Below are 27,768 nucleotides of genomic sequence, written 5' to 3'. Positions count from 1 at the left end.
CTGGTTGTTTTCCTTTTAAAGACAGGAAAAATAATGAGATTATTAAACCAAATTGGAGAAGAAAAGGCAGCGTGTAGGCGGCTGTAGCTCGGAGATGGAACGGGTCAACCTGTAATCAGGTGTTCACTGGTCAGATTTCCAGCTTCTTCTTGTGGAAGTGTCATCAGTGTTTAAGTGTGTGGGATCGTCAAACTGATGTATTCATGTATGTGCCAATGGGCAACAGCGTTTTACGTGGAAGGAAAGTGCTATACGAAAGCAAATCTAACTTTTTACCTGGAGTTCGCCTCCAAAGCTTCTCAAGCACAGCATTTTAATGTCATTGTAAGAACGAAAAAGATGACATTTCATGTGTGAAGTGGGGCCTTTGTGGATTCGTAGCTCTTTTTCTTTGACTGCATTGTCAAGTGTGGATTGACTGCTGCTGTGGAGCAAAGTGGATTGTCATCAGTGTGGCTACGCTGGTCATTTTAGAGTAAGCATATTTCTTTCTTTTTTTTAAACGGCATGAGCTGAGTCACCAAGATGGGATTGCAGGCTGGTAATCTGTTTCAAACTGGCATACACACAAGCAAAGTCTGTCTGACAGATGCTGATATGACTCAGTCCCACTAGGATCAGTTAAAAGGAGCTTTTTTTGTTTTCAAACTCTGTGCTTCATGCAAGTTATAAAAGAACTGTTAAAAAACAAATGTATGCTGAGGTGACTTGTAATCGGTCATTCTTTGTCTTCCACCTTTAGCAAGTTAACGTTTCCTTGCGGCCTTTTCAGGCGGCTGTGTACTGATAAAATGCAGGTTCACATATGCCTATATATTTGTGTACACGCTGACACCGATGGCCTTCTGTACGCTCTGCTTTCCATTAATTAAATGCATTAAAGGATGCATATGAAACACTATTACCGAACTAGTCCTTAGGACACAAAACAAAACACCTGTATCAGCTTATCAAACAAGAACATTCACGCACGTTTTCATAGTTTCTCCCTTTGTTTTAATGAAATATTGTATTATACCTGCTGCATTATCGCTCAGCACCAAGCAATGACAAAAAATCAGTCATTGGTTTAAAAGCAGCTGCTTCAACTGTTTGGAACCTCTCCGTTTTGGGGATTAGAACGGTGAAATTTCATTTATTTGCTCATTTATCCCACACTCTTACAACCTCAAAGTGCATTTTGTATGCGCCAGGTTGAGCTACTGTGTCCCGATCTACCGCTAAAATATCCAGCCTTACCGATTGCTTTGCTATCTATAACATTAGGTTCAGCAGCAACCTCCCACTCTCCATCTCTGAAGAGTTATTCTGCCATGTCTTTTCTCTCTTCTCAGTTGAAAGCCTTTCCCTAAAGCCTTTTATAAATCACTTCCCACTTCTTAGCTGAAATGCACTTTCATATTTGAAATATGCCAGGCTGGTGTGTGTGTGTGTGTGTGTATATATGCACTTGGAGGCGAACTGTCTTCCAAATGCACTCCTCGGGAAATATTAAGGGAAACACACACAGACGCAGGCATTGCGTATTTCAAATATAGTAGAAGTCTTTCCAGTAAAGAAAAAGAGAAGTCAGAAGTGACACCAAAAAAGTCTCATAAAGATGGAAACCAGACAGATTTTGCCTGTTTGAAAGTTTTAACACTGATCTGACCATCCCAGACAAGTTCCATATTGCTGACTAAGAATGAAAAATACATGTTTCCTTGATTTGATTTCAGCCAAAAAACATTCATTTTGCTTATCGGTTCCTTCTGTTTCTGGGGCAGCATCAGGAAAGTAAACACAGGGATGAGGTCTTGAAGACGGTTCTGTCCAACCAAATGGCAAGAGAGCAATGTACTTGCTTACAGAGGAGGTCAGCCCTTAATTCATTTTCCAGCTAGCTGCTGGAAGACTGACTGTATAAGGTTTGTATTTTCTGCAAAACATACCCACCTTTGGTAGCTTTTCAGCCTAAACTGGCGAAGTCAGTTGGTGTACTTGGTGGTCATTTTGGTCAACATCCAGCTACGAATGCAGTTTTAAGATCTTCCCCAAACAAATCAGTTCAAGGGGGAAACAAACCAGACTCTGGTTCAGTCAGAATAAACAACACAGATTTGAGATGAAAACCAATGCTGGAAGGTGGACATAAACACATCTTTTCAAGAGTCTATATTGCAGCTGAAGTGTATGTGTGAAGCGGACTGATGGCCCCCTACTGAGATTCTCTCTTGGAACTTTATTTGCAGCAGTTGAAGACCTTTTCAGAGCAGTAATTTAAATTCATAGCAGAAAAGGCACACAACTAAAACACTAATGATGCCCGTACCAGTAATCCAGGGTGCACAATATGAGATCCGTGAAACTCGCACCTGTAGATGGAATGCAGCAATTAGTGTTATTAGCCGCACCTGCGTGTCCAAGGAAAATGTCTGCTGTGAGAAAGGCCAATTAAACTGCTTTTAAACTTAGTCAGACGCTCAGACAAGTTTGCCTCAGGTCGATCTTACAACCTGATTTTGATGTGGTAAGAAGGAAAACGGTGTGTGTGCGTGTTTGTGTGTTTGTGCGTGTGTATGAAAGAATGGCTTCGAGGCCGACACACCCACACAGATGTTTTCTGCTGTCTCATTAGACTTATGCCTCAGTTCAGCTCCATCATAAAAGATTACTGGTAGTGTATAACTGGAAGTAGCTAATTACACTTCAGTACGGTTCTTAGGTATATTTTACCAGGCTTGTAGCACATTGATCAATGGTTTGATCAATGTGCTTTCATCCGACCACATTCTTACTGGTTAGGCAATCATGGGTGTGACTTCTACAATAACGCTTTCATTTAATATTAAAATTATTTTAGCTGTATTATAGCTTGCATGTTGACATTTTGATTGCCTTTAATGCGAGCTGACTGACTTCATGCAGTATCATGTTGATGGAGCTGAGAGAGGGAGGTGTAATTTATTCCACTCCAAGAGGTGCAATAAACCAGCAAGGGAGTGAAGATGTTGGTCAAGTGTTGTTTGTTCACACCCACGCGACCTTAGGAAGAGTTTTCATCAGGCAAATGCCATGTGGTGGGTTTAGCTTCAGTTTTCAAAGCATTTAAATCTCGATTAGAGTGAAACATTAGATGTCAGAAGAAATTTCAGAAGGGTGATGGGTTGAGCCAAATCAGAAGATCTGCTGTTCATCTGCTCTTTATGAACGGAGTTCATCCCAGTAAATTCTTAAACACTCAGACTTTATTCAATTACTCTGCAATGAACATCTGGACTCGAACCCTATTTAAAAATAAATAAATAAATACACAGCTGACAGCTAACTTATAGTATTCTGTCAGCAGGCTGTACAGAAATGGAAATTGATGCTTTCTCAACCAGATAAACGCCACAAAAATAATTATATGTAATATTGAAATGTGCGAATTGTCTTATCATCTGTCTCCAGTCAGAAGGAGTTTTACATTTTCCTCCAGTGCATTTTCCACTAATTTCAAAGCATGAAAAAAAACATGCAAGTGGATCCACTTGAGCACAACCATCTTCTTTGCCTGTCTCAGTAGGACAAAATAGCTCAAGGTTAGCCACTATACATATGTGCATTCAGCTTTCATAAACTGTTCAGTTCTGTCGTAGAGGTTTCTTTTGGTAAATTTAGATTCTTCCGTTTCATTATGAACTCTTATGAAATCTCTGAACACGAAGCAGGAGGCACACACACTCATCAAAGACTTATGCTGTCATGCAGCATTTGTTGCCAGGGCACCTTTGCCTTTGAAGAAATCCAGGTGGATTAGTTATTGATTCCCCATCATGACTGTACATCATCTTTTTTTCCTTTTATTTTCACCTCTAACCAATGGGGAGAACACTCTCTCGGTCTTTTTGTCTGTCTTTGATTTTTGACGGCATTTCTGCACGAGTACACTTTGTCATATGTTTCCTGCATGTAGAGTTATGTGAGATTTTTATGTCAGTTCTAGGTTCATTCATTAAACGGACTGCCTGTGCCAGACCACTTTCCCGAGACATTAAAGTCTGCCTCTGTTTCATCCACTGTGAGCCCAGAATGTATTTCTACACTGCAGAGTCTTTCCCTGCCTCCAGCCAAGTGGGTTTATCCAGACAGACAGCTGGATAAACAGACTTCTGTGGGCATAGCCTTCAACTCTCTGCAGCCTCTCAAAGTCTAGTGCACATCTACAATGATGACAGTTTTATTTCTGTAGATGGACTGGGTAATGGTTATGTATATTAGAAAGTTTTGTGATGTGTGTTTGTGTTACACAGAGAGAGAGATTGGACTCGGGCAATAGGCGTGAGGTTGTACATACTGTATGATTTATCTTTATGCTGCAGAGGATTTTTGTGGTCTGCTTCCAACTGGTGCTGGATGGTTCCTAGAAGTTGCTTGAAGGCTTTTGTGATTGATTTTTTCCCCTTTTGTTTGCATTGTATTTACCTAACTAATTCAGTGTCCCCATACTGTTGCTGCTTCTGTCAATTCTGAATAAATGAATATATCTGTTGCATTTATGCATGTCCTACAGGAGGGATCTGCTTGCTTTTCAGGGGTTTCATACTCTTTGATTTCCTGTTTAAAAGGGTTTTTGTGGATGTGGAAAAAAGAAAAATTACACTCAAAACTGCCCTCTGTAAAATCAGCATGCTGAACTTTGATTTTTTCCTTTTTCTTCAGGAATTGGGTTGTAGTAACTGATTACCATCTTTAAATGTGCACAAAGTAGTACTTGAACAGAACTTTGAAAAGAAACACTAGTTGACGAGTTCAGCGCCTTGCCTGATGGACTAACAGTGCACCATAAGTAGCCTAGTTTAGGAAATGTCAAACTACAGCCTGCTGCATTGATGGAAGGAGTGTTTTTCTGGCTTATGTAAATTACATTGAATTGTGCAGACCAGCATCAGCTTGAGATATTTAAGAAAACTCTCACCCACCCCCCAAAAAAGAGCAGAGAACCGAAAGAAACCAGAGACTAGAAAACCAGACGCATGCACATATGCAGTAGATGTAACTTATGCCATTGTGCTAATATTAGTTCAGTAGGTCTAATAAAATAAGCCAAAGAAGTAGTTACTCACATTACAGCCACATTGAAGCCCCAAGGTACCAGCTAGGTGTGGTAGGTTTTAGTGTAAAGGGTAAATGAACACGATAGCTTGGAGCCTACTAGTACAGGAGGTTGTTGACAAGGCCTAGCTTTTCCACACAGCTCAGCAGAGAAGTACAACAGTCCTGGAAGCAAATAACACAAATCATCTGAGGAGAAGAGGCAGCAGGGCAAATTGCATCTCAGCAGGGGAGGAAACGCACATCCAGTACAAATGGCAAACTCTATTGATCGGAAGGCCAGACTTCAGGACAATTGAATGTAAAGAATCTGACCCACGTGTGACAGCGAAGGTGGGGTCTATTGTATCTGTAGGAAATATTGATTGGAGTGTATGGTCCTGAACTCTAACAGTGTCACTTTTAGTGAAGTCGTGCTATTCTGCTGACTGTGTGCAGTGTGATCTAGTATGTAGAATACCAGCAGTTCAAATAGTAAGGTGAAACCTTTCATTTGTCAGGAATTCAGAAGACTCAGAGGTAATGGAGTTTGACAGTCAGTCTTCCCCCAACATCATGGGGAGTGATCCAGTGTTTGAAAGTGCCATGGGAATTTTAGAGGGGAGGTTGTAGTCAAAAACAAAAAAGATCAAGTTGTTAATCTGGTTATTTTTGTTCTTATAACCAGCAGTAATACAACTGGTTACATTACATTACAAACAAGGTTTGGAGGCCTATCTCCGCCCACCACCACTTCCCCTGCCGGTGGCGGACTCCCTCAGGTGTCGGTGCGTTGGTGGTTCTTTGTGTCTGGGGGTGGGCGTCCAGGTACACACCGGCTCACTCCTTGGCGGCCGCTTATCGGGGCCTGGAGCCTGGGGCTCGCTTGGGCCCCTTCGTAGGTGGGGTGCCCCCGGCCTCTCGGCCTGGGGCTCGGTCACTCAGGCACAGCTGGCTGCCGGTGGAGCTCACGGGCGCGTCACTGCAACTCCCCCTGGCTTCTGCTCCGCGGCTGCTGAGTGAGCCCTCATCTGGGACTCTCCTCAGCTCTTACTGGGACAGTGGCGCAGCTGCCCCTCTGTTGGTCTTCCTTGGTCTCTTGTGTTCTGGGGGCCTCTGGATGTCTGGAGTTTTGATCTCCTCCATACCTGCTTCACACCCCGGAGGACGGGGCTGTGGCCCCCCCACACTCCCTAGCAGATCATTACATGGAGAAACCTTTGGAATGCAAGCATGCTGATCCACACAGGTATGCACACGGGTGTTCACTGCTCGTAGACCCAAATTACACCTTTCTTGGCTGCTACTTCGAAGCACATCTGTCCTGCGTGCTGCACAACAACATTGAATATTTAGTATTTACTGCTGTTTACACTTAGCTAGATTAATGCGATGGTGTTGTGTTTAGTATGTTGCTTTGTTTTTTTTTCTGCTTGTTTTCTATTCTTCTCTCAACAGGTGATCCAGGAGATTTTTATTTTTTTTCTCCCCCCCCTTTCTCACTGTCCCTCTCCCCTTCTGTTTTTCCTTTCCTTCCTCTTTCTTTCTCCCTTTCCTATCCCTCACTCATGTCTGTCCCGTCTGTAACATCTGAAAATAAAATATAATAAATAATAAAAACAAAGATCGACCAAATGGACCAATACGGCAATGCCACGAAGATCCATTTGGCAAAGTAAATCCATTGGGTATCCTTGTTGGTCTTCAGACAACAATTCTGATGGCTAAAGAACCAAATGGGACAGGCAAAAAAAAAAGAAAAAAAAATACATTACATGGTGCAGTCGTCTGAGCTGAATGCTCGTGGATAAGTTGACATCTTTAACATTCACAAAGCTAAAATAGTGAAAACTGTGATAATGGAACAAATGTTGCAAACAGTAACTAGAACATCTGGTTTCAAGATTTTTGAGATCTGACACAGATATCCTCCGCATGTCCTCCTCCTAGGGGCTTCACCTTGTATTTCCCCTCCCTTCGTAAGTATTCCCTTTAGTCCCACACATCCAGACTATAAGCAGAACCAGATTCATGGCTATAGAGTTACCCCTGTACATTTCTCACTACATACAGACCTCCCAAGATGGTTTTAGTTATTTAAGACAGTATAGTGTAACCGCCATTCTGCAGAGCAATTGGCCTGATTTGAAGCCTGCGCAAGTTCCCGATCTTTGTTTGTTTCTGATACAGAAAATCGAAGTAGTCTCCTTCATTTTTGTATACACAGTTATTAGGCTTTGTTTTGAGAGAGATTCTATAATTATTACTTGTCGCTCAGTGTCTCGCACTTCTAATAATGCCAGTAATGGATCACTATATTTCACAGACTTTATCTCATGTTCTTTTTCTTTTTTTGTTTGTTTTTGATATGAATTAACTATTCAACTAATATGTGCACCAACCAACAGCTGGTGCCTGATGCCACATTGCAAAGAATATAAACACATATATACGTAAAATTGTTGTTTTTATTCTTGGTCTCAGAATATTGTTGATGGATTCAGATATACAAATATGCTATATATAAATAGTCTTTCAGATCAAACAGTGGTCAAAATTAATTTGGCTTTGCCCATCAAGTCCCAGTTACAAAGAAATAACCATTGCAGTAATTTCTTTCCAATAATATGAATACACTGTTAGAGTGACCACAGCAAGTAACATTTTAACTCTTATTAGGGTCAATACAAATTGCCAGTTATTGGCTATAAGGTTAAATCTGTTTTGCTTAACCAGTAACTTTTGACTGGCTCAATGCTCGCACCACATTTTAGACGAGTAAAAGACTTCTGTAATAATCGTTATAGTAGATGTCTGTTTTCACACAAATGATGGCTTTGATTAGCTAATTTAGTTTCTCACATTTGGAGACAAATCTACTCTTTGGACAAAAGAGAAATTTGTAGGACTAACAGCAGATGCTGGCTTGGCCGCACACATTTCACCATAAGGAAAGCATTCGACACTTCACACACACGTATTTGCAAGTTTGTCAGAATTAATTTAGATGCACATATATTTGCATGAATACACACACAAGCTCAAACACTCTGGAGAATATATAAGCAGACTCCAGGGACAGACAAGTGTTCCCCGAATAAACAAACGTTCCTTTGTCTGTCGCTTCCCACTCATCCTCTTTCTTTCCCCACAGCTGCCACGAACCCCTGCACCACTGTACACACTGTGGAATATATAAAAAGTTAGTGTCATGCCTCATTACTCATTTAAAAAGGACTCCTCATATGATAGGATATGAATCTGGGCTCTCTCGTTCTCACGCATTAGCTCACCTGGATTAACATCAGGAAATACATTACATGACAGTCATTCCTTTGCCGTAAGCGTTTTCCAATCCCTGGACTGAAAGCTGTGTCCCTTTCTGCTGACTGCTCAGAAGCAGCAGTGGGACGATGCCAGAGGTTTTTGGCTGCACGTAGGCGGACAGAGCGGAGAGGCAAAGCCTTCCCCTACCTCGACTATACAATACATGTGGAAAAAAATAGAACAGTACTTATAGAGCTGCTGAAATAGGACTTTTCTGACCGTTCTCACCAATCTACTTCAAATGTGTTTGCCTGTTGTAGGCTATATATTGTTAAAAGCTGGATTTCTTATGGAGATTTGAGTATACAAGCAGCAGATGAAGACAATGGACTTTGGAGGGCAGCATAAGAGAACTGATTCCTATTTGGATGTAATCGAATAGAGAGATGAAATAACTTTTATGAACAGCAAGTAGATAGTTTCTCTCTATCCTGCAGCTTGCAGCTCACAAGAAATGTTGCAGTAAAAGAAATTAAGTCTGAGATGTTCATATGAAAATGTAAAGGGGGTGACTTTTGGTAGAAATTGAGCGAGGCGGCCTCTGGTAAGGTTCCAGGTGGCATGGGTAGCTCGCCTCATTAAAGAATATTATCCAGCACTGCCTCACGGCAGCTGCCTATGCCCCCCCACCACCACCCACCGCTGACTCTGCTAGAAGGGACGTTTACCCTGGAAATCAGAGAGGAGAACGGGGGAGGGAAGAGGAGGATGACATTAATAGCCAGGAGCTTCACATAATCAAATCTGCGCGTCTTGATTGACGGGCAACTCAGAATGTAATTACTTTGAACAAACCTTCAGGAACTAGATTGTTTAACATCAAAAGAACATCATCAAGAAGAACAAGAGGAAAATGAATGAGAGTAGAATAACCTCAGAGGCCAGCGTTGTGTGTGCACTCATGCATGTGACTGTACAAGAAAGAGGTGTTGCAGGAAGATGTTTGTGCGTTTCAGTTTTCCACACTGGGAGAAAATAGAGACTAAAGCTGAAAGACAAGCGTAGTAAACACAATCAGACAGATGTGCGGCTACGTGTGGGTGGACCCAGCCCCAGGTATCTTTTGTTTTTCTTACACAAGAGGACCCTTGTGCTCTCTAAGTCTCTCTGTGGGGTTTCTACCGAGTCAGAGAGACCTCTCCTTCAGCTCTCAATGAGTTCACACTATTTTTGCTAGTGTGACGTGTATCTCCACCAAACTGTTTAATATGCATCATTTATACAAAAATGTTAATGTTTTCTAAACACAAGAAAAGTTGCACTGAAAATCACTCAACGCCATTTTTACCTTAAAGATTATATTTTGAATATTAGACGGTAGTAGTCCAGCTAGTCCGCTGCCAAATAAACAGCCATGTTTAATGTTTACATTACAAATCCAGAGTCTCAGCGCCCAAGACGGTCTCTTTAAATTTCTTGTTTTGTTAAAACGGTTCAAATATTTTGTGTGTATTGATTAGTTCAGAATGGTCTCCTTGTATTCTGTTGGTGGACTGATTGAGTAACTGACTAATCATTTCATCTCATCCTTGTCCAATTGTGCTATTGTTGAATCACAAATCTGGGTCTTGTTATCTGGGCTTGCCTCTGAATTAGTGCTCCTTTTGCTTAACTGGTTGACTGAATTAAACGTAAGTAATAGCCTCTTATAGCTGTGCCCAATCATGTCCTCATTATTTTGCATGTGCTGCCCCTCGGTTTTTTGTAAATTTGCAATTAAGTATCATTCCATTATTGTTACACCCACAGGCTTCCGAAGCTTCGTTTATTAAAGCTGAATTGACATCGTTGTGAAGATGTTTCTGTTTCTGGGAGCAACAGTTGTTTGTGCCTTAACCCACATGACTTAGACAGTTTATCATTTTTTATCATTTGTTTTTGCAGCAATTCTGCAGCACACACGCGTCTCTTATGCATTCTTTTTTTATAACTGTGCAAATCACAATGGCCTAGAATCACATTGGCCTAGATTAATTTTTTCTCTTCATTTGTCTTTAATTTAGTGTTTGTTTTAATTCTTCAGTTTCTAAGATCCTTTAAATGTCTTCCTTCTCCTTAATTCGTCTCTCAATACAAGTTTTGGCAGCCATTACTGTGGTTTTTGTGTTAAAGGTGTGAAGGGTGATGGCGATGGAGCTATTTGGTTGCTTGTCTTTTTATGATTATCACAGTGGAGCTTAGTACTTAGAGGGAACAGGGCTTTATTAACCTCTTTCACCTTGACACAGCCAGCTGTGAATGGAATTTCAGATTGATTTTAAATTTGTATTGATTTTCTTAAATGCCGCATATATTAGCCTGTCTTTTTGTTGTTGTTTTCCTCTCCCCCACTAGGATGACTTAGGAAAACAACAGATGACCGACAAATGACCCAAGTAACCTCAAACACGGGACATTTTCCTGTGTTTTCTGACAGCAATTTAAAGCCTGCCTGTTTTTGCTAATTTCCACCCTCGTGTTTTATTTTTGGGCTCTAGTAGCTTTGTATGGCTCACGTTTTAAAATCTTTTCCCCCTCCTCTCTCTTAGTGAGCCTTTGTGTAGCCTCTCAGTTCATCCACCGTCTGAAACAAGCCATTTTAGCACCTTGCCATTTCCTCTCCTCTCAAACAGAAGGGTTTACATGGTTGCGAGTGGATAAAGCGCTTCTGCTGGCAGACTGAGCTGTGTGCCTGAGATGACCATATTAAGGACATGCAGTCTCATTGCCGTACACATCCAGGAGCAGAAGAAAACTGTTGGAATCTGACTGCTTGGAAGTGTTTTGAGCTTTTGGATCAAAGTCATTACTTGTAGACAGACACTCTTTATTATTTAAAACTTTAGCTATAAAGCATAATCGGTCCACTTTAACCTTTAACAGAAGAAAACCACAAAAGTAAAATTGGCAACAAAGAAGGATTCATCCACTGCATGTGCTATATATTTCAAGCTTGAACTCGGGTTTTGGCTGAATACTCCTGCAGATTAGTAACACATACACTAATGGCTACGTTCCTGGAAAAACTTTTAAAGAATTGAAACTCTAATAGAACGTGGTGTTTCCCTGATTACCAGCCAAGTGTACCAAAGCTAGCTAGATGAGCTGTGTTGAACTATCTCCAATAGTTGGCAGTGTTGCCATGTTCACAGTTATTAATGACTGGGTTTTTGTTTTCTCTTTTTCCTACAAGTAAGAGAAGATTGAGGCTTGTAGAAATGGTAAGGCAATGTGTGAGCCCACCCTCGGTCTCACCTCCAGAGACTTGGTCACCACTTCCTGTCACATTTGAGCACACTGGATATCCTGTTGTTTTTTTTATACTGGTGCAACCACCAATATTTTCTAAGCACTTCAAATGGTTTTGGTGCCTGAACGTAACCAAACAAAGAGTGAAAGCAGAGCTTGCAAACAACACACAAACTGTGGTCTTCCAGCTTAGATTTGTGTGATCGATGAGATCTCCTCCTTCAACTGTGTGACAGATTCTGCTTATTATTTACACTGTGGTTGGAACAGCTGGTCATGATTTTGTAATAGTCTGGTGAGATTGTATTGTTTTTGGGGTTGTGTGTTCTTTGTGTTTTTTGTGTTCTTTTTGCTTTTCTTGTCTTACAATGCACATAATTGCGTGTAGCTATCAGGTTGTGGATATTTTAATATCCATCTTAGTTACAGTGTGCCAAATTTCTTTTTTTTTTTCTTTTGTTTTTAATCTGATATCTGCAATCAGCATCCCAAATATGCTCACATGATCTCCATTACAGTATGGACATGTAGTAGTAGTAGTAGTGGTATTTTACCTTAGTAGGAGTGAGACTTTTGACACATATTTTCTGTAGCAGGCATAAACAGTGGTGCATAAGATCTAATGTAAGTGTAAATTCTGACAAAACAGCAGATCCTAAAAACAAAAGCTTAAATTTTCATCCATGTCCATTTACAGGATAGACTGTAAGTAGCATAGGAGGAAATATGTTATTTAGTATTTATTTATTTATTGTCATTGTCAAGAACAATGAAATTGCGTTTGGGGCTCCCATACAACCCCCAAAAAAAGAAGAAAATAATAAATACCCCTTAAAACCGAAGTGTACATATTTAACACAGTGTGACTCCTATGCAATAAGACAATCCTTAGCAATAATGTTCGTAGAAATTCAGACAAAGAATTTGTCTGAAAGTTATGTGTGTTTATATTCATGATGAAATGTGCTCCTTGACCTGTATTGTTAAAAATGGAGATGGGGAGGGAAGCTGCGGGTGCTGTAAATCTCTGGGAAGAAGTAAATAATCGTCTTTATTACACTTGATTCTGCTTTATACGTGCTTCAGGTCTCAGGCATTTGATGGTTAAGGATAAATTCATAGGCTCACATTTTCTCACCCTGTCTAGAGGGAACATGAACGGCGCTGCAGTGAAATTGCAGCCTGATGCAGCCACATCGTTTTCTCCATATGAGCTGAGATCTAGTTTGATTTGTATCAAAATATGTTATAAACTCACCAGCATGTTTCCTTGTTTTAAAACGGGGACAGTGGAGCTTGGGCAGTCCTGAAGTTCTGAATCTTTTCTTTTTGACATATTGTTTGGCATTCAGGCTGTTGCACCACCACCCCATCCTCTATCAACCTTTTCTTATCATTCTTGCTGCTCTCCATCTTCCTTTTCTTCACTTTAACATGTAGAACTCATCAATCGCCTGGCAACAGGGGTCCTTATCACCTGTTTCCTCGCACTGTGACACCTGGTTAGAGACTGAGGTCATCAGCACACATCCATCCATTTTCCCTTGATGTAGCTCGCTTTGCTCATTTTAGTTTTTTGAGGCCGTGTTTTTGGGGGTTTGTTTTTTCAGTATCCAGCCTCTATTTCCTTTTTATCCTTCAGCCATTTTTATCAGCCCAACATATTCATTACACCCTCCCCTGCTCAAGGGACCTATTTTGAGCCTTCGATAATATGCATATTTCTTTATTCGCCTTCACTAAGTGTCATTTAATTCCTTTACTTCCCTCTCTTACAGTAGATTTAGAGGGAATCACTTATGAGGAAATGTATCTATAGCCATCTATTTCCACTTAATGCTGCAGACCGAAGAACAGTAAATAATATTTTCCTCAATGGGTTTATTGCTATTGAAGATTCAAATGAGCAGACTTCAGATCACAGATAATACATGCTACTATTATTTTCTGGTGGTGGGCCCTATCACAGTGATTTATTTGCATTGCTGTAAACTGTGACTCATCGTATATGGAGCCCCCAAAGTGCTCAGCATTAAATAAATAAATAAATATGAATGGCTGTAATTAAGCAATAATTTGCAAATTTATTCAGGAGATAATTAAAACTCAACTCATTACTATATAATACATTTTATTTATTTTCATAATTTAACATAAAATTACAGGACTTAATTTGTTTTCATAATGGCATTTTTTCCCCATAACCATTTTTTAATTTATTATGTTTCTGTTTTCTTTTTTACTGTTTATTCAAAGCAGCATCAACTTGGTTAATTCCGAATTGGTTAAGAGACGGGGGAATTTAATTGCCTGGAAAGTATAAGAGGGTAAGAGAGGCGGGGAAGCAGCAAGTCGTGAAAAGACATTTGACATTTGGATGCAAGTGAGTGCAAGTTATGCGTCGATGTAGTTTTACTGGAAGCGTTGGTGAATCAGAGGCTGAAATTTCCCGATTACAAATCAGGATTCAATAAACATGAGTTGGACCCAAAGGTACTGTAAGAACGACACAGTGCAGTTACATGAAGACTGCAGCGACAGTGAAAGTTAGTTGCATCATGTTTCATGTCAGGAGGAGCTGAAATATCCCAGCAAACTGTCAGTTTTAATTCCGTGATCATGTCATGTGGGATGGATGACTTGTCTGTTCACATCATTAAGTATGCTGTGTGAAACGTGGACCTCAGAGGTGGCAATGAGAGAAGTGAGATATTAAGGGTTGACACTACAGTGACATGTCTGTTTAATGTGCATTTAATTAAATCAAAGCGTGGTATTTGAAGCGAGACATCTCCGTTTTATATTTTAAATTGCCAAGGTAGATGCAAAAGGGTTTTTTGTTTTACATTATTACCCGTTAGGGGCAGGCGATATCGCCTCAAAAATGTATCACGATTATATTGTGAGAGGAAATCTGTGATAATGTTCATGATATTGAAATAAGGTGACTGCAGCTTGCAGGCAGTGGCATTTATTAGTGGAAAAAAGTGAATGTCATTTTCCAGCCTTCTTTTTTTTAATGAGCAACAGCAAACAGCTCGTTTGAAGTGCAACTGTATTGCCAGCAGGTGCCAGCAGTAGCATTATAGTCCAATAGTGATACAGAACGGTAACCTAGGAAGTGTTTCCTTAATAAACCTGCTCAGCTTTTTACTTTAATTGTTGTTATACTAGCTTAACCTTGTAACTCTTCAGGAGCCTGCATAGAATAGTAAAATTGAAACAGAAGTATTTTCTGCGTGGGATCTTGTGTTGAGCTCTTTAACTAGTTGCTTAAAGCCATTCTTTTCCACCGTAACCGCATCAGTCCCCGCTGTTTGTTCTTTTTGTTATTTGGATTGCTACTAGCGAGTGCTCCAGCAACTGCCTGTTGAGTCACCAGCTGCTCGTATCTCCTCCTCACATGCCTCAATAGGCTGGTTGTAGTCAATGCTGTGTTTTTGCCTTAAGTGGTGGAACGGGTTTATTTCCATCTTTACCAGGAAGAGTTTCCTTATATATTTTGTAAAATATGGGGCTTAGTTGGAGGTCTGACCTCTTGTAGCCACCTCACTTGCATATTATTGAAGCAGCTCCTTTTTTTTTTTTTTTTTTTTAGGCCTTAAATTGTCATCAGAGGCTGGCACACTGCTCTCAGACATGGTTTTTTTTTTTAAATACTGCTATCATTGTGGACAGCATGGCACAGCCCTATGAGGCATCTGATGAATCTGATAGTCCCCAAATTAAGTCTGCATCATGACTACTACCCCAGCTATAAAGGACTGTCTTCAGCAGCAAGAAGAACAAAGTGACCTCCAGCAAATGGTTTAAAGATGACGAAGACATTTTGGGTTTTCATCAAAAATCAGAAGCAGTTAAGACGATAACTCAACAGCTTTTAACACCTGCTGCCTTTAGAACAAGCCTATTATATAAGTCAGAAGCAAATATTTTGATTGCCTTGCCATGTCATAAAATAGTAGTTGTCATAGAAGTAGTACATAGTAATTAACCTGTAATTAAAAGGAAACGACTGACACATTACACATTCATGTGGTTAACAATAGACTGATTTTAAAAGCACAACATGCTACCAGATTGTCACTTTAACTTTGTTTGCAAGAAAGATAAACAATAGTGTTTAAGGAGTAGATGAAAGATGCCTGCAGGATGTTACACGTCAGATGAACTGTATTGCTTTGTCGGTGTTTGATTTTAGTAGAAGCAGATTAATCAGCAGAAACAGTAACTGTTACATCATCTTTTGAAGAGCCTTACTTTGACATGTCTGTGACATGATCACAGTTCTGAAAAATCTGTCACTGAAAATTAATTAGTCGAGTTTTAATACTTTCTTTAGTAATTTCATGGTTCATTATATATTTTACACAGTTTGGTTATTAAATGTCGTTTAATTTCTTTTTAATTTGTTGGATATCGAACACTGTGGGGATCCACACTCCTCCTGTCTGCTCTGCTGAACCCTCCCACTGTGCTGACTGATAGGACCGCATCTGCATATCTACAAATAAACTAAGGAAAAACATTAAATTCTCCCAGAAATTAGTTTGCTGTAAGATGTCTCAGATTCATTATTTTGCTGGTTAATTTATGTATTTCCTGATTCCGCTGGTGACCAACATGTCTGGCAATCAGTAAATGTCACCGTCTGTAAAACAGTTTTAACTAGTGTCACTTTTTTTTAAACATACAGTATCTCGAGCATCACATTTTGCATATAACCTTTTGTGACAGATTTGCGAGCAGCGCTCTTGCATGTGCATGCACAAATGCAAAAGCTTCACTCACCCCGCGGCATAATTGTAAACTCCAGATCCTCTGCAGATGATGTTGACACATTGGACGATGTGGTGAGGAGCATCATTTCCATTTTATAAAGTTCCATATTGAGACTAGTATGCACAAAAAAGTGCAGTGTTTGCCTTTGTTTCAGTATGAGAGTAGATGTGTCCATGTTTCCCAGCCCCAGTGTGAATCAGCATTGTAAATAAAGCTGCTCTGATATGTAGACCCACTTGCATTATCTGTAAGTTCATCATTCAAACAACAGGGGTGACAGAGAAAGAATGACTCAGTAAAAACTTCTTGAAATATGCATGTGGTTTGCAAGATTATTTATTCATGCATGGCTGTGTATTCCATTATGTGTAGGCTGCTTGTGTGTCACTGTTGTTGACAGAGAATCACTCAGGGAATAAGTACGCAATGTGAATGCAACTTAAAAGATTTAGTATGGGCTGAGGTGATATCTGACCAAAGGTTGGTTATTCAGTGCAACTCTGTTTATTGTTACTGTGTAGGTGTTACCTTTTCCCTTTGGAAGGAAACTACTGTTTGAGCTCATTCATATTTCTCTCCTGCCTCCAGATTTTGACCCTAGCCTTGGTATGATGGCTGGAATTACCCCCATGAACCCAATGATGCCCGGCCTCGGTATGGTACCTGCAGCTCTCTCCCAAGACGTACCAGTTGTCAAGGAGATCATCCACTGCAAAAGCTGCACCTTGTTCCCCCCCAACCCCAGTAAGTCATAGTATTATGCTAATCCTACACCGGCTCTTTTCTTCTAATACAGCTAAAAAGACCACATTTCTTTGGCAGACATCGGCTTGTGTTAGAGCTTGAGATGCAGCACCTTAATTAAAAATACCTCAAAGAAGGGTCAGGTTTTGAAATGCATTATTTTTTAATTTGGTTTAATTAATAATCTTGTTAATAATTTCCCAGTGTCCTGGACAGCATCTTCAGCTAAATTGATCGGAACATTAGTTCAGATTGAGCATAGATGGCTACAAAGTTGAGACCAAACAGCTGATCTCATCAGCTGGTTTCAATTCCAGCTGACATCAGCTGACCACTGATCATGTTGGTAAAATCTTAAGTAAGCCCTTTTATTTACATTGCTTTAGCCTGCTGACAGTTGTCGTGCAAGCCACTTTGCAACCCACATCAAGCTCCAGTCTGTTCTGTTTGTGATTCTACTTTCGTGCTTCAATGTCCTTATGCTTTCGATCCATGTGCAGAACTGTAGGGAAGTCCCACAACATCTACGCCAAAATTATTTTTTCACTTTACTGCAGATGCAAAAGAAATGAAAAAAAGAAAAAAGAAAAAAATTGAGTTGTTTCTTGAAGATTTGATCATATTTATCAGTTTAGGTGATTTATTGCTTTGCAGGATTTCTACCCATACGGTTTTGTTAAAATGTTGCTTAGACTTAGTATTACACTGTCATAAACAATGTCAGTACAAGAGAAGATACACCTGTTCACTTTAAGCTGCATTTACATTCTGACAAACACAGTGGAAATTCTCAGGGCAAAAATCTCACTTTGTATAATCTGATGGTATGTGTGTTTCCCAGAGTGGCGTTTATATTTATCTCACCGCCACCTTCCAATTATTCTGAGTTAGGAACCAAAATAGTGGGGGGGTACTTTGATTGATCCCACCTCTGCTTTACGGATTTCCTGCTGCATAAAGCTCTCTGCCTGGGGACTTTTTTCAAACAAGTGCTACATGTCATCTTCAAGGTGAACTGAAAGAAAAGCTCCTTACCACATTAGCATTCACTAGTTTACAATCCTTTTGCAAAACAAAACACACTCCTGAATTTTATTAGGCAAATATTGTTTTTCACGGCGCACATAAAGCTGTTTTAAGATATTCTTGTGCATCTGCTGTATGCATTTTGGCTCAGTATATGTGACAAAATAGAGCAGAGAGAAAAGCAGATTAAAAGTTTAACTTCACCTTGGATCATATTTCGAGCTAGTTGTCAGGAGCAAGTACAGAAATGAACCAGGTACTTTGTTCAGGGGCACCTACAAACCCTGAGGCTAAATGAGGGATCAGCTTGTCAAGAAATTACCCAACAACTTTATAGCCTGTCACAGTCACTCACAGTCACAAGCGCGAGTGAAAACTTTTTGTGGAAAATGATCTCTTCCCAAAACCTTTTCAATCCTTGGTGGCACATGGACATGAGGCTTAATTGGTAACCTTTTTCATCCTCCTTGTTACTTTCTACTTCCCTGCCTTTCTACTCTGCTCCACTTACTCTTCTCTCGCTTTTTTGCTCCCCAGCTCTACCTATGATCTTTTTGCGTGTCACTTATTCCAGTGTCACAAAAAAGCAGTCCATCTATAAGCCAGGTATTTTAAAATAGGCAGACAATTGAGAAGCTGTCTAGCTTGATTCTTCTCATGAAAGCTAAGTAGCTCTGTAGGAGGTCTACAGGAATGGCTAATGCCCAGTGAGAATTGGCGCCTTATCAAATGGGTTGATTTTGTGTTTCTGTGGCTCTGAGAGTTCTGGTGTCGATCTCAGGTGTATCTGTCAGGGTCGCATTTTCCAGCTAAGGGAACTGACTAAAACCAGTTCAGGTATTTGGCAAGGTTGTGGTATGTCGCCAGTTTATTTACAATATCTCATCTACAGTTTGACTCATTCTATTTCCATCCCGAAAACTGTTAATTGAGAAATAATATTAAAAATATGTTGCTGAGCCTTAAGGTAATGACTATCAGGCCAAACCCCAAAGGAGTTTTGCACTTAACAGACCATTACAGGACCTTTGAAGGTGTCTTGAGGAATTGGACAACACATCTTTATGGAGCGAGGCAAGGCCAGCATATCTAACAGACTGCAAACGTAACGCTGTTCTTTGTCTTGTTTCTTCTTTGGGAGGTTTTGCTATGTAAATTACCCTTCTACCAGATGTGGTGTGAACATCTGGCGATCACTATAATGTAAAAGATGGATGATAAGTCAAACCTGGTCTCTTCCTGCTGTTGTTCTGTGGTCTTAAGTGTAATGCTCACATTTCTTGTAGGAGCTTTAAGGCATGGGCAGTGATCACCTTTACACAGTAAACTGCAGTGGACTCTGTTCTGACACATCTTACACTTACACTACTTCTGTGTATGTGATTGGACCACACGGGCCAGCCATCACTCCACATCACCCGTTGTCCTTCATTTGATAACCTTTCTGAAGCTACTAACTTCGACCTGTCATTTTGGAGTTGCTCTGAGCAGTCGTCTAGCCATCGCAATTTGGCCTTTTGTCAGAGTTGCCTGAACTCTTACACATACCCATTTTCTCCTGTCTCCAACACAAACTTGAAATCCTGTCTGTTTGCTTGCTGCTTATTACATTCCAAGCCTGAAAGGTATCATTGTTACAGGATCAGTGTTATTAATTTCACGTCTTTATATGTGGTGTCATTGACGATTATCTCACCTCGACTGAAAAATTCAGTCAGCTAAAGGACAGGGCTGGGCGTGGCATGTGGGGATATATCTGGAGACCTCTGAAGCTAAAAAGAGAGTCTGACGTGCAGAAAACGGTAGAAAACCGCTTTATTTAAGTCAATACTGTCAGATAGTTAAATGCACAGTTGCACCGGATACTGTATCAGCTTTTATTTAACAGGCAAGAAAGTTTACCCAGTCTTTCATATCAAAAAGTGGTGTTTTATTTTTGAGAATAGGATCTTGTCAGCATCTGTCTCGCTAAGGCTGTGTTGTCTTCCCAGTATGACAGAACTGACGGGTGAGTGAGAGGAGAACATTTTGATAGCACTGAATCATTATTTCATACTGCATGCTGTCAAAAGTGCTTTGAGATGCAAAATAGTGGTGGCCGGGACAAATCGTTGGGAGATGAAGTTATTTGAAGTCTTTGTCATGTGTTTACCCAGAGAACATATAATACAGTTGGATTATACTTCACCATTGAGCCAGTATAAAGCTTGCTGTTAATGGAATGTGCATGAATCACTGTTACAGTAACTAAGGACTGCTGCTTGGAACCAGAGCCATATTAATGTTGCTCACGGTTTGAACTGTAACAGCGAAGCAAACACTGGCATTAGCTGCATTGAGGCGTTAAGCAAATATCACAGGAAAGTACTCGCTTCTTGGCAACAAGGTTGCATATGGTGTCCATCACAAGTAGTCATTACCCTCTAGCTGCACACACTCAACCTGACACCGCATGCAGCATCCTCGCTCACTGACCTTTTAGCTGAGCAACAACAACCCTTTCAGCCCTCCCCCAGCTCTTGTGCGTTCTCGCTCTTCTGTCTTCTCAGTGTGCATAACCTTACAATCAGCGTACATCCTCATCAAGCCCTTCTTCTCAATGCGTCCCCCCTCTTGACTTCAGTCAAACCCTCTCAATTCAGCATTGATCACTGGTTCACCTTCTCTACTGCCTCTTTTGCCTGGTCGACTATATAATGCTTCGGTGGTATTGTAAATGGTTTGCAAAGGCTTTGCTCCCAGTATTTGGACCTATGGACCCACTTCAAAGCTTGATAACTGTTTTTCTTATCCAACCCTCTGAGGATGTTGTTAGAGAAGAGTTTGTATAGCTATCTTTAAAGAGATTTTAGTATTCTTGCAGTGTGTACCAGTTCGACATATGAACACATACAGTATAAAATATTTAGGAAGGATGCTCAGAAATGTTTGGTTGGTTTGTTTGGTTTTTTTTTCCCAGTTTCTTGGCTCATTATTGATTTTGATGCATTTCGCGCAAGCGTTGCGCGCCATAAGCAGGGCCCCATTGTACATGCCAGTGCTTCATGTGTTTGCAACAACCAGTTATTCAGACAGTAGTAAGCAAACCGATTAAACCAAACAAAAGCAAACAGACACTGATGTGCAGATCGCAGTGTGTGCAGTTGTGAGACAGTTGTGCCATTTTTCACCGTAATTCTTCGTGCACATGGCTTAGTTTACCCCTGACAAGAATCAGCTAAACATAGGTACTTGAATGTGTGTAGATTGTAGTTTGTCTTTTGTGGTGGGGCGTGGTCTGCGGGGCCGTGCGGACGCACTTGCACAGCATCCGCAATCACGTCCACCGTGTTAAAACACGGGACTCAGGGGTTGGTGGAGTGTTTTGTGGTGCGGTTCATGTGCGGCTGGCAGCCTGTGAGCTGCAGCCGCAGCAAATAAAGACGGCTCAAAATGACGATCTGCGGTCCCGCCGTGCCTTATTCACACCACAGTCTTGTAAACTGTTGGCCTTTGAGGGACAAAGCTTCCTCTCTGTGGCATCTTCTCAGACCATGAAAGGGTGTCTGGTCAGTCAAGCTGATGGATTACAATAACCTGTGACAGTGTAGCAAACCACTGGGTGGTCATATGAAGAGCAGGCCATTGGGACAGGGCTGAACTAAAAATTAGCCAGTCTGTTTGCTTTACAGCCACATTCATGAAACTGTATGTGCAGAATAATTCGGTCTAATACAAGAGAAAATCACAGGGTAATTTTTGAGCCACTGGTTTGTCCTTTATTATATTATTAGTACTTTCTAACCTGCTAAAATTCTGTTTTGTCTCTTCCATTTAGCCGTCTGCTCAATTTTCTGTTTCTCCTGCTTTCCTTTGTGTGCACTGTCGAAAACACAGAATGTTTTTTAGTCATTTGTGTTGTATGATTTCCCAAATGATTTCCACAAAAGATCCTGCAAAAGCTGCTCCATCCATCCTCTTCCTATGCTTCCTTAGCCTCAGGTTCACTGGCTCATTATATTTGCATAAAATGCAATCACATGCACTGTGCTTTGATATCCTCTGATATCGTGTATTTACTGTAATCTGGAAGTCACAAATAGCTCATCTAGAGAGTTGTTTCTAATTCGTTTGCATAAAATGTTCGATTGTGATAAACAGTGCGATTCAGTAGCACAGCAGGCAGCCGAGGGGATTGCAAAATGATTTCACTCCTGCTAAGTTTTAAAAGATACACAGAAATTCACAGATTTAGGCCAAAAAAAAACCCCAAGACTTTCCATTGTATTCTTTTTAGATAACTTACAGCATGTCACATTAGGTTATTTCTGCACTGCACCTGTTCTCCCTTCTCTGTCCTCCTTGCTCCATCGGCCGCTCGTGGACCGAAAAGGTCAGTTAATTTGGAAGTCTTTGTTGCATCTGCCAACAAAGCGTTTCTGTGCTATCGCAGCTTTTTCTGCTCTGCCTTTACTTTTTCTGTCCATCTCAACTGAAAAACTAGTCTAATCCGCCAACTCTAGAGGTCAAGGAATGAAACAGACGATGTTTGCTTTAACGGTCGCATTTAAAGAAAAGGAGAGGCAGAGGGAGGGATGGGTTGTTGGAGCCTGTGTGTAAAGGTAGAAGAGATACAGGGGGAAAAATTAAAAGAAAGAGATGGTGCTGGCTCCGGCTCAGAGACATAAAGTTTGTTTGCAGCTCTTAACAGTGCTGCATGCAAGTACAAGGAGTTCTGACAGCAGGGGATTATGAGCTGATAAAGCTTTTTAGCCAAAAGAAAACTCTGACTTTGGATCGTTATGTTTTCACAACTAAACTTCCTTCCCCTAACTTTTTTCTTTGTGTGTTACATGATGCTGTAGTATATTGTTGTGCTTATAATAACTAAATAATGTAACAGTTAGCAATATATTGTTTATTATTGCCAAACCAAGGCTTGGCTTTAAACGGTGTCCAAGTGCATAGCCGGTTGGCTTTTTATTAGATATTATGAACCAGTTGTTTCACCTTTGTTCCTTATGATCATGCTGTGCATCTGCTAGGTCAGTCAGTAATTACTTGTTGTTAATAGTAAGCAATGAAATTTTACATGATTACATGTTCAGTATGCTTTGTTTAGTATAGACTTTCTAAGGTAGTAGTATCTCGCGAATAGTCAGGCTCCCCAAATAGCATGTGGTTAATTATTTAAAATAAATATGGTAAGATGTTAACTTTTACAAAACCTCCAAGTGTTAATAGTCTCCAAGTAGCTCAGAATTAAAGCTTCCTACTGTCTGGTATAAAGTTGCCTCCCCAGAACCAAGTAATAATAAAATCCTTTATAGTGCACAACTTCTGCAGTTAACAAGTTCTATTTGTAACACCGTAAACACATTAAAATGATACAGGGTTTATTCCAGTTAAACAAGAAGTCATTACACGTAGAACGATCCCATTTCATACTCGTCCACTTCAGAGATTTTCTGAAAAGCAGTTGAAAGAGGCTGCAATTGTTCAAGGCTACGAAACAATCATTGTTTTCAGCCGACGGAGCTTTTTGTTGTGCAGGATTATCTATGTGCACAGCCAATCCAGATGTTTAATGCCCACTGAGTTCCTGTTATCAGTTCTCGTGAGTCTCATAGGAATGATCTTTAACAGGCTAATCTCCCTACAAACCTGCCTGCAGAGATTAGTAGGCAGTTATCATTCACTGTAATCAGCGATTGAACAGAAAACAACACAGAGCATTGAGAAAACCTCAGGTAAATATGTTAACCTTGAAACTTAACCCAAAAAGTCATTTTGGTGTCTAAACGTAACCAAATAACATGTTTAAATGTTTGAGGCTGCAGAACGAAGAATGCCTGTTCTTGTGGTACAGCACAAAGTAAGAGCATATATAGAACAACATATATAAGAACATAACTTATTAATGACGACTTTCTTCCTTATTGTTAAGTAGGAGGCTATTGATCGAGAATAAGGCATTAGTGTTTCATAGTAGCTAATAATGATCCTAAACTGTTACCAAAACCGAAACTGCATCAGGAGTCCACTACCAGTCTAGTTTGTTGTTGAGCATGAGATGAGCCACCCTGCTGAGAACACAGCAGCTCGTGCCGTCCTCTCCGTCATTCTTTTATCAAATCCTGTGCTGCATTGAATCCAGAGCTTTCATTAAAGTTTGAGTTCTTGCTTTACAAGCATCAGTGGAAGACTGTTTGGTTGTTGAATGACAAAACAAAATATAAAGAAACATGAACCATGTGTAACGTGAATCTGAAATTGTATTCACCAGTGCATATATGAGAATAATGAGAATATGAGGGGAGTTTTTTTCTGACTGCACTCTAGATGTGTGCACTTGTGTCAACAGATGAATCCTTTAAAGACTGATCCAGAAGGCAGAATAGGAAACTCAGGGTGCTGCTAGACTCTTTCTTAACAGCTGTTACTAGGAAAAAATACTTTTTTGTTTTTCGTTTCATGCCACTACTGAAATCTACTACTAAAAACACCTATATCCTGACCAATCTTCCTCCTATATCTCAGGTATCCAACCAGGTTCAGCCCCATTGCAGAGATTTCCTAGTAGACGTCTAGAAATACAGCATCCTCTGCACTACACTGATTAGCTGGTTCACTTCTCGTAGACCACGCTAATCATATTCATCATGGATGAGAAGCCGTAGCTATTGGAGATTAAATCAGTCAACATTCATCTGTGATGAATAAGTGATTTCTGCAGTGCCAGGGACCCTTCACATTAAAAGATCTGTCACTTTGGGGCCAACAGAATTTCATTTTCATGGATGGGAGGGTTTGATTTTTCAGTTTCTCTTACAAAAAAACTCTTGCTTAAAGAGGTCATTATTCATTAATGATATGATTAAGCTTCATAATTTTTTTAGGTCATGAGTGCTCTATTCTAGAATGACTTCACTGAAAATGCACAGCATCACCCTGAGAATTTGGTTTTTGCTTGTATTATATACAGATGCCATCTTGCTCTTTTAATGTTGCTGTGATCTGGCCCTCATTATTCTCAGTCTGAATGTAGAGGCTTTTTCTAAAATGGATTTTTCATTAATGCCCTGCTATTACGCTGCATTTGCTTTTGTCAGTCTTGCTTATTTGGTGATGGGATCCTTTATTATGCTATAATTATTTATTAAAATTTTGCATTTCTCATAGCACCAATGGTCTTCTCTTATCTTTATTTTAATGGATATTTTTATTGTACATGATAATCCAGGTTTTATTTTTATGGTTGGCTGCAGTTCTGCTTTATTTTCATCTATAGTTTTGACTTGTCTCCATGTTTAATACACAGATGTCTTAAAAAAGACAAAATAAACACCTATTCGATTAAATGTTATTATTACAAAGTGATGAAAGGTTTTTTAATCATTTACCCTCATTTTTCAGGCAGTGCTGTTGATAATAGTTCTGTTTGTTACTTTGTTTTTGTTTTGTTTTTTTCTTGCAATGAATTTTAAAGAAAACCACTTTTCTCTGGCAAAGTCCAATCAGTGGTTACCGCTGCTTGTATTGTTTTCATCTTCACAAGGAGCAAAATTCATGCTCAAAATAAAGTGTTTTACCTGAATTGTTCTCGGGTTGCCTGTGTTTAAGTTCACACAGCAGTGATTGAGAAACATTGCAGAGGACTTTTTTGAACTGCAAACATTAAGAAATGCTGTCGACTAATTAGAGTTGTTAGTTTTTCCAGCCTCGTATTTATATTTCAACTTGATGATGTCTTACACATGGCTGTTCTTTGTCACAGACCTGCCCCCTCCGGCAACCAGAGACCGCCCTCCGGGATGTAAGACTGTGTTTGTCGGTGGTCTGCCAGAAAATGCCACAGAGCAGCTCATCATGGAGGTCTTTGGACAGTGTGGCGATATCACAGCCATACGCAAAAGCAAGAAGAACTTTTGCCATATCAGATTTGCGGAGGAGCCAACTGTGGACAAGGCGCTCTTCCTGTCAGGTAAGAGGTCGCAAATCTAAAGCCTTAATTTTATTTATTGTTTAAGGCCTTACTGATGAAACGCAGTGGTGTGAATTTCTGTAGTTCAAGTACCACTTAAAGAATCACAAAGTGAGCTTGTGGATGTCCTGCTGCCATCCGTGTTTTCATTGAGCACTTCAGTGCTTTGGTAAAATGCCTACCAAAAACAAACAAAACAACTGTCAGAAAATATCAAGACCTTTGCTAAAACAACTCGCTGTGTAAACCTTGCTGGTACCATGTTTGACCCTCTTTCTGATATGAGAACTGCCTTATTCTGCTGGAGACATTCATAAGAGAGTCTGCTCCATGTTAACATAGCATGACGATAACGTAATAGCATCACACAGTTGCTGCAGATTTTTTCAGTTGCACCACAACCCGAAGGTGCTTTCCTGGATTGCGATGGGGTGACTGTGGAGGCCTTTTTAGTACAGTGATCTAATTTCCATGTTAAGGACACCAGTTTGTGATGGTTTGAGCTTTGTGACGTGGCATGTTACCTTACTCAAAGTAGCCATCAGAAGATGGGTACAGTGTGGTTATAAAGGGATGGACATGGTCAGCAGCAGCACTCAGGCTGCGGTGTTGAAACAATGGATTGCCAGAAAACATCCCTCCAACTAGTGCTGGGCGATATGACGATATGTATCGTGTGGACGAGAGAAAAGTGTCTTCTATCGTTTCTAACCCAAATTTTATAAATTATTACATAAAATATATAGTTAACCCTTTACAACCGGTCGGAGCAGGCAAACTCCGTTTTACCTAACTATTTTTAAATCCCTGTAGAACTGGAACCACGTAAGGTAGCGAAAAAAAAATTTTTTGCATGTGAAACCGGAGTCGTACTTACATCTAATGCCATCAGCTTGCCCTAGGTCACGATTTCCTTCCACATATAGCTTTGCAAACATTGCATAAGAAGCACTTGCAGCAACAAAAGCATAATATTCCAGAAACACGCTTTGCTGATGTTCATAACACTTCCTACGTTGGCATATACGTCAGCACGAACTATCGCACATCCGCCATTACCTGCCCGAAACCGGAAGTGACGTCATTTCCGCGAAAGGGCCTTATAAGCCTATGTTGGTGTTTTTAAAAGTCATGTTTGATTTTATGCTTTTTTGTATCGTTTCTGGGATGCTTAGAAATTATAATTATAATATTTATTTTCATTTTTCCTGTAGTATATAAAAATTAGTGTATCTCAGAAATAAAACTATGAAGACACTCAAAATAAATTTCTCGTGGTTGGAAACTATTTTGTGCAACTTTTTTGTATTTACAGTTTTGAGGGATAAGCCTCTTAAATTTTTCTTACTAGAAATATATGTAAAAACAAAAAAACAAAAACGATTTTAAATTTTTTGTAGTTTATTGCACTACAAATTTTTGCAATTTATATAGTTACTATGGACTTAATGCATACATATTTTTAATATTTGGGCTATAACGGTTGTATTGATGTATGGAAACTTGAAATGCTCCCACAAATGGCACTACAGCATGTAAAAACATAAAGATAAGCTCTGGCGGACTTGGTTCTATGGTAGGTCTTAAAGGGTTAAGTAGCCTGTGGCAAATATATTAGTGTTGTCTTCTCACTATACATGCTC

At 40.0% G+C, this 27,768-nt stretch overlaps 1 protein-coding gene across 9 annotated transcripts in view; it reads left to right on the top strand.

The window, feature by feature from the left end:
• The window catches only part of enox2 (ecto-NOX disulfide-thiol exchanger 2), a 193,652-nt gene that overhangs the window by 133,188 nt on the left and 32,696 nt on the right, over positions 1-27,768 (top strand). For all 9 annotated transcript variants that reach the window (XM_024805276.2, XM_014412632.3, XM_024805279.2 and 6 more), the window contains 2 exons: positions 16,981-17,136; positions 25,919-26,125. In XM_024805276.2, coding sequence (XP_024661044.2) covers positions 16,981-17,136; positions 25,919-26,125 — 363 coding nt within the window. The remainder of the gene's footprint in view (positions 1-16,980; positions 17,137-25,918; positions 26,126-27,768) is intronic.

Source organism: Maylandia zebra, linkage group LG2, assembly GCF_041146795.1.
Source record: "Maylandia zebra isolate NMK-2024a linkage group LG2, Mzebra_GT3a, whole genome shotgun sequence".
NCBI classification, from domain to species: Eukaryota; Metazoa; Chordata; class Actinopteri; order Cichliformes; family Cichlidae; genus Maylandia; species Maylandia zebra.
Note: the sequence above shows the minus strand (reverse complement) of the source record. Positions and strands in the feature narration are given on the sequence as shown.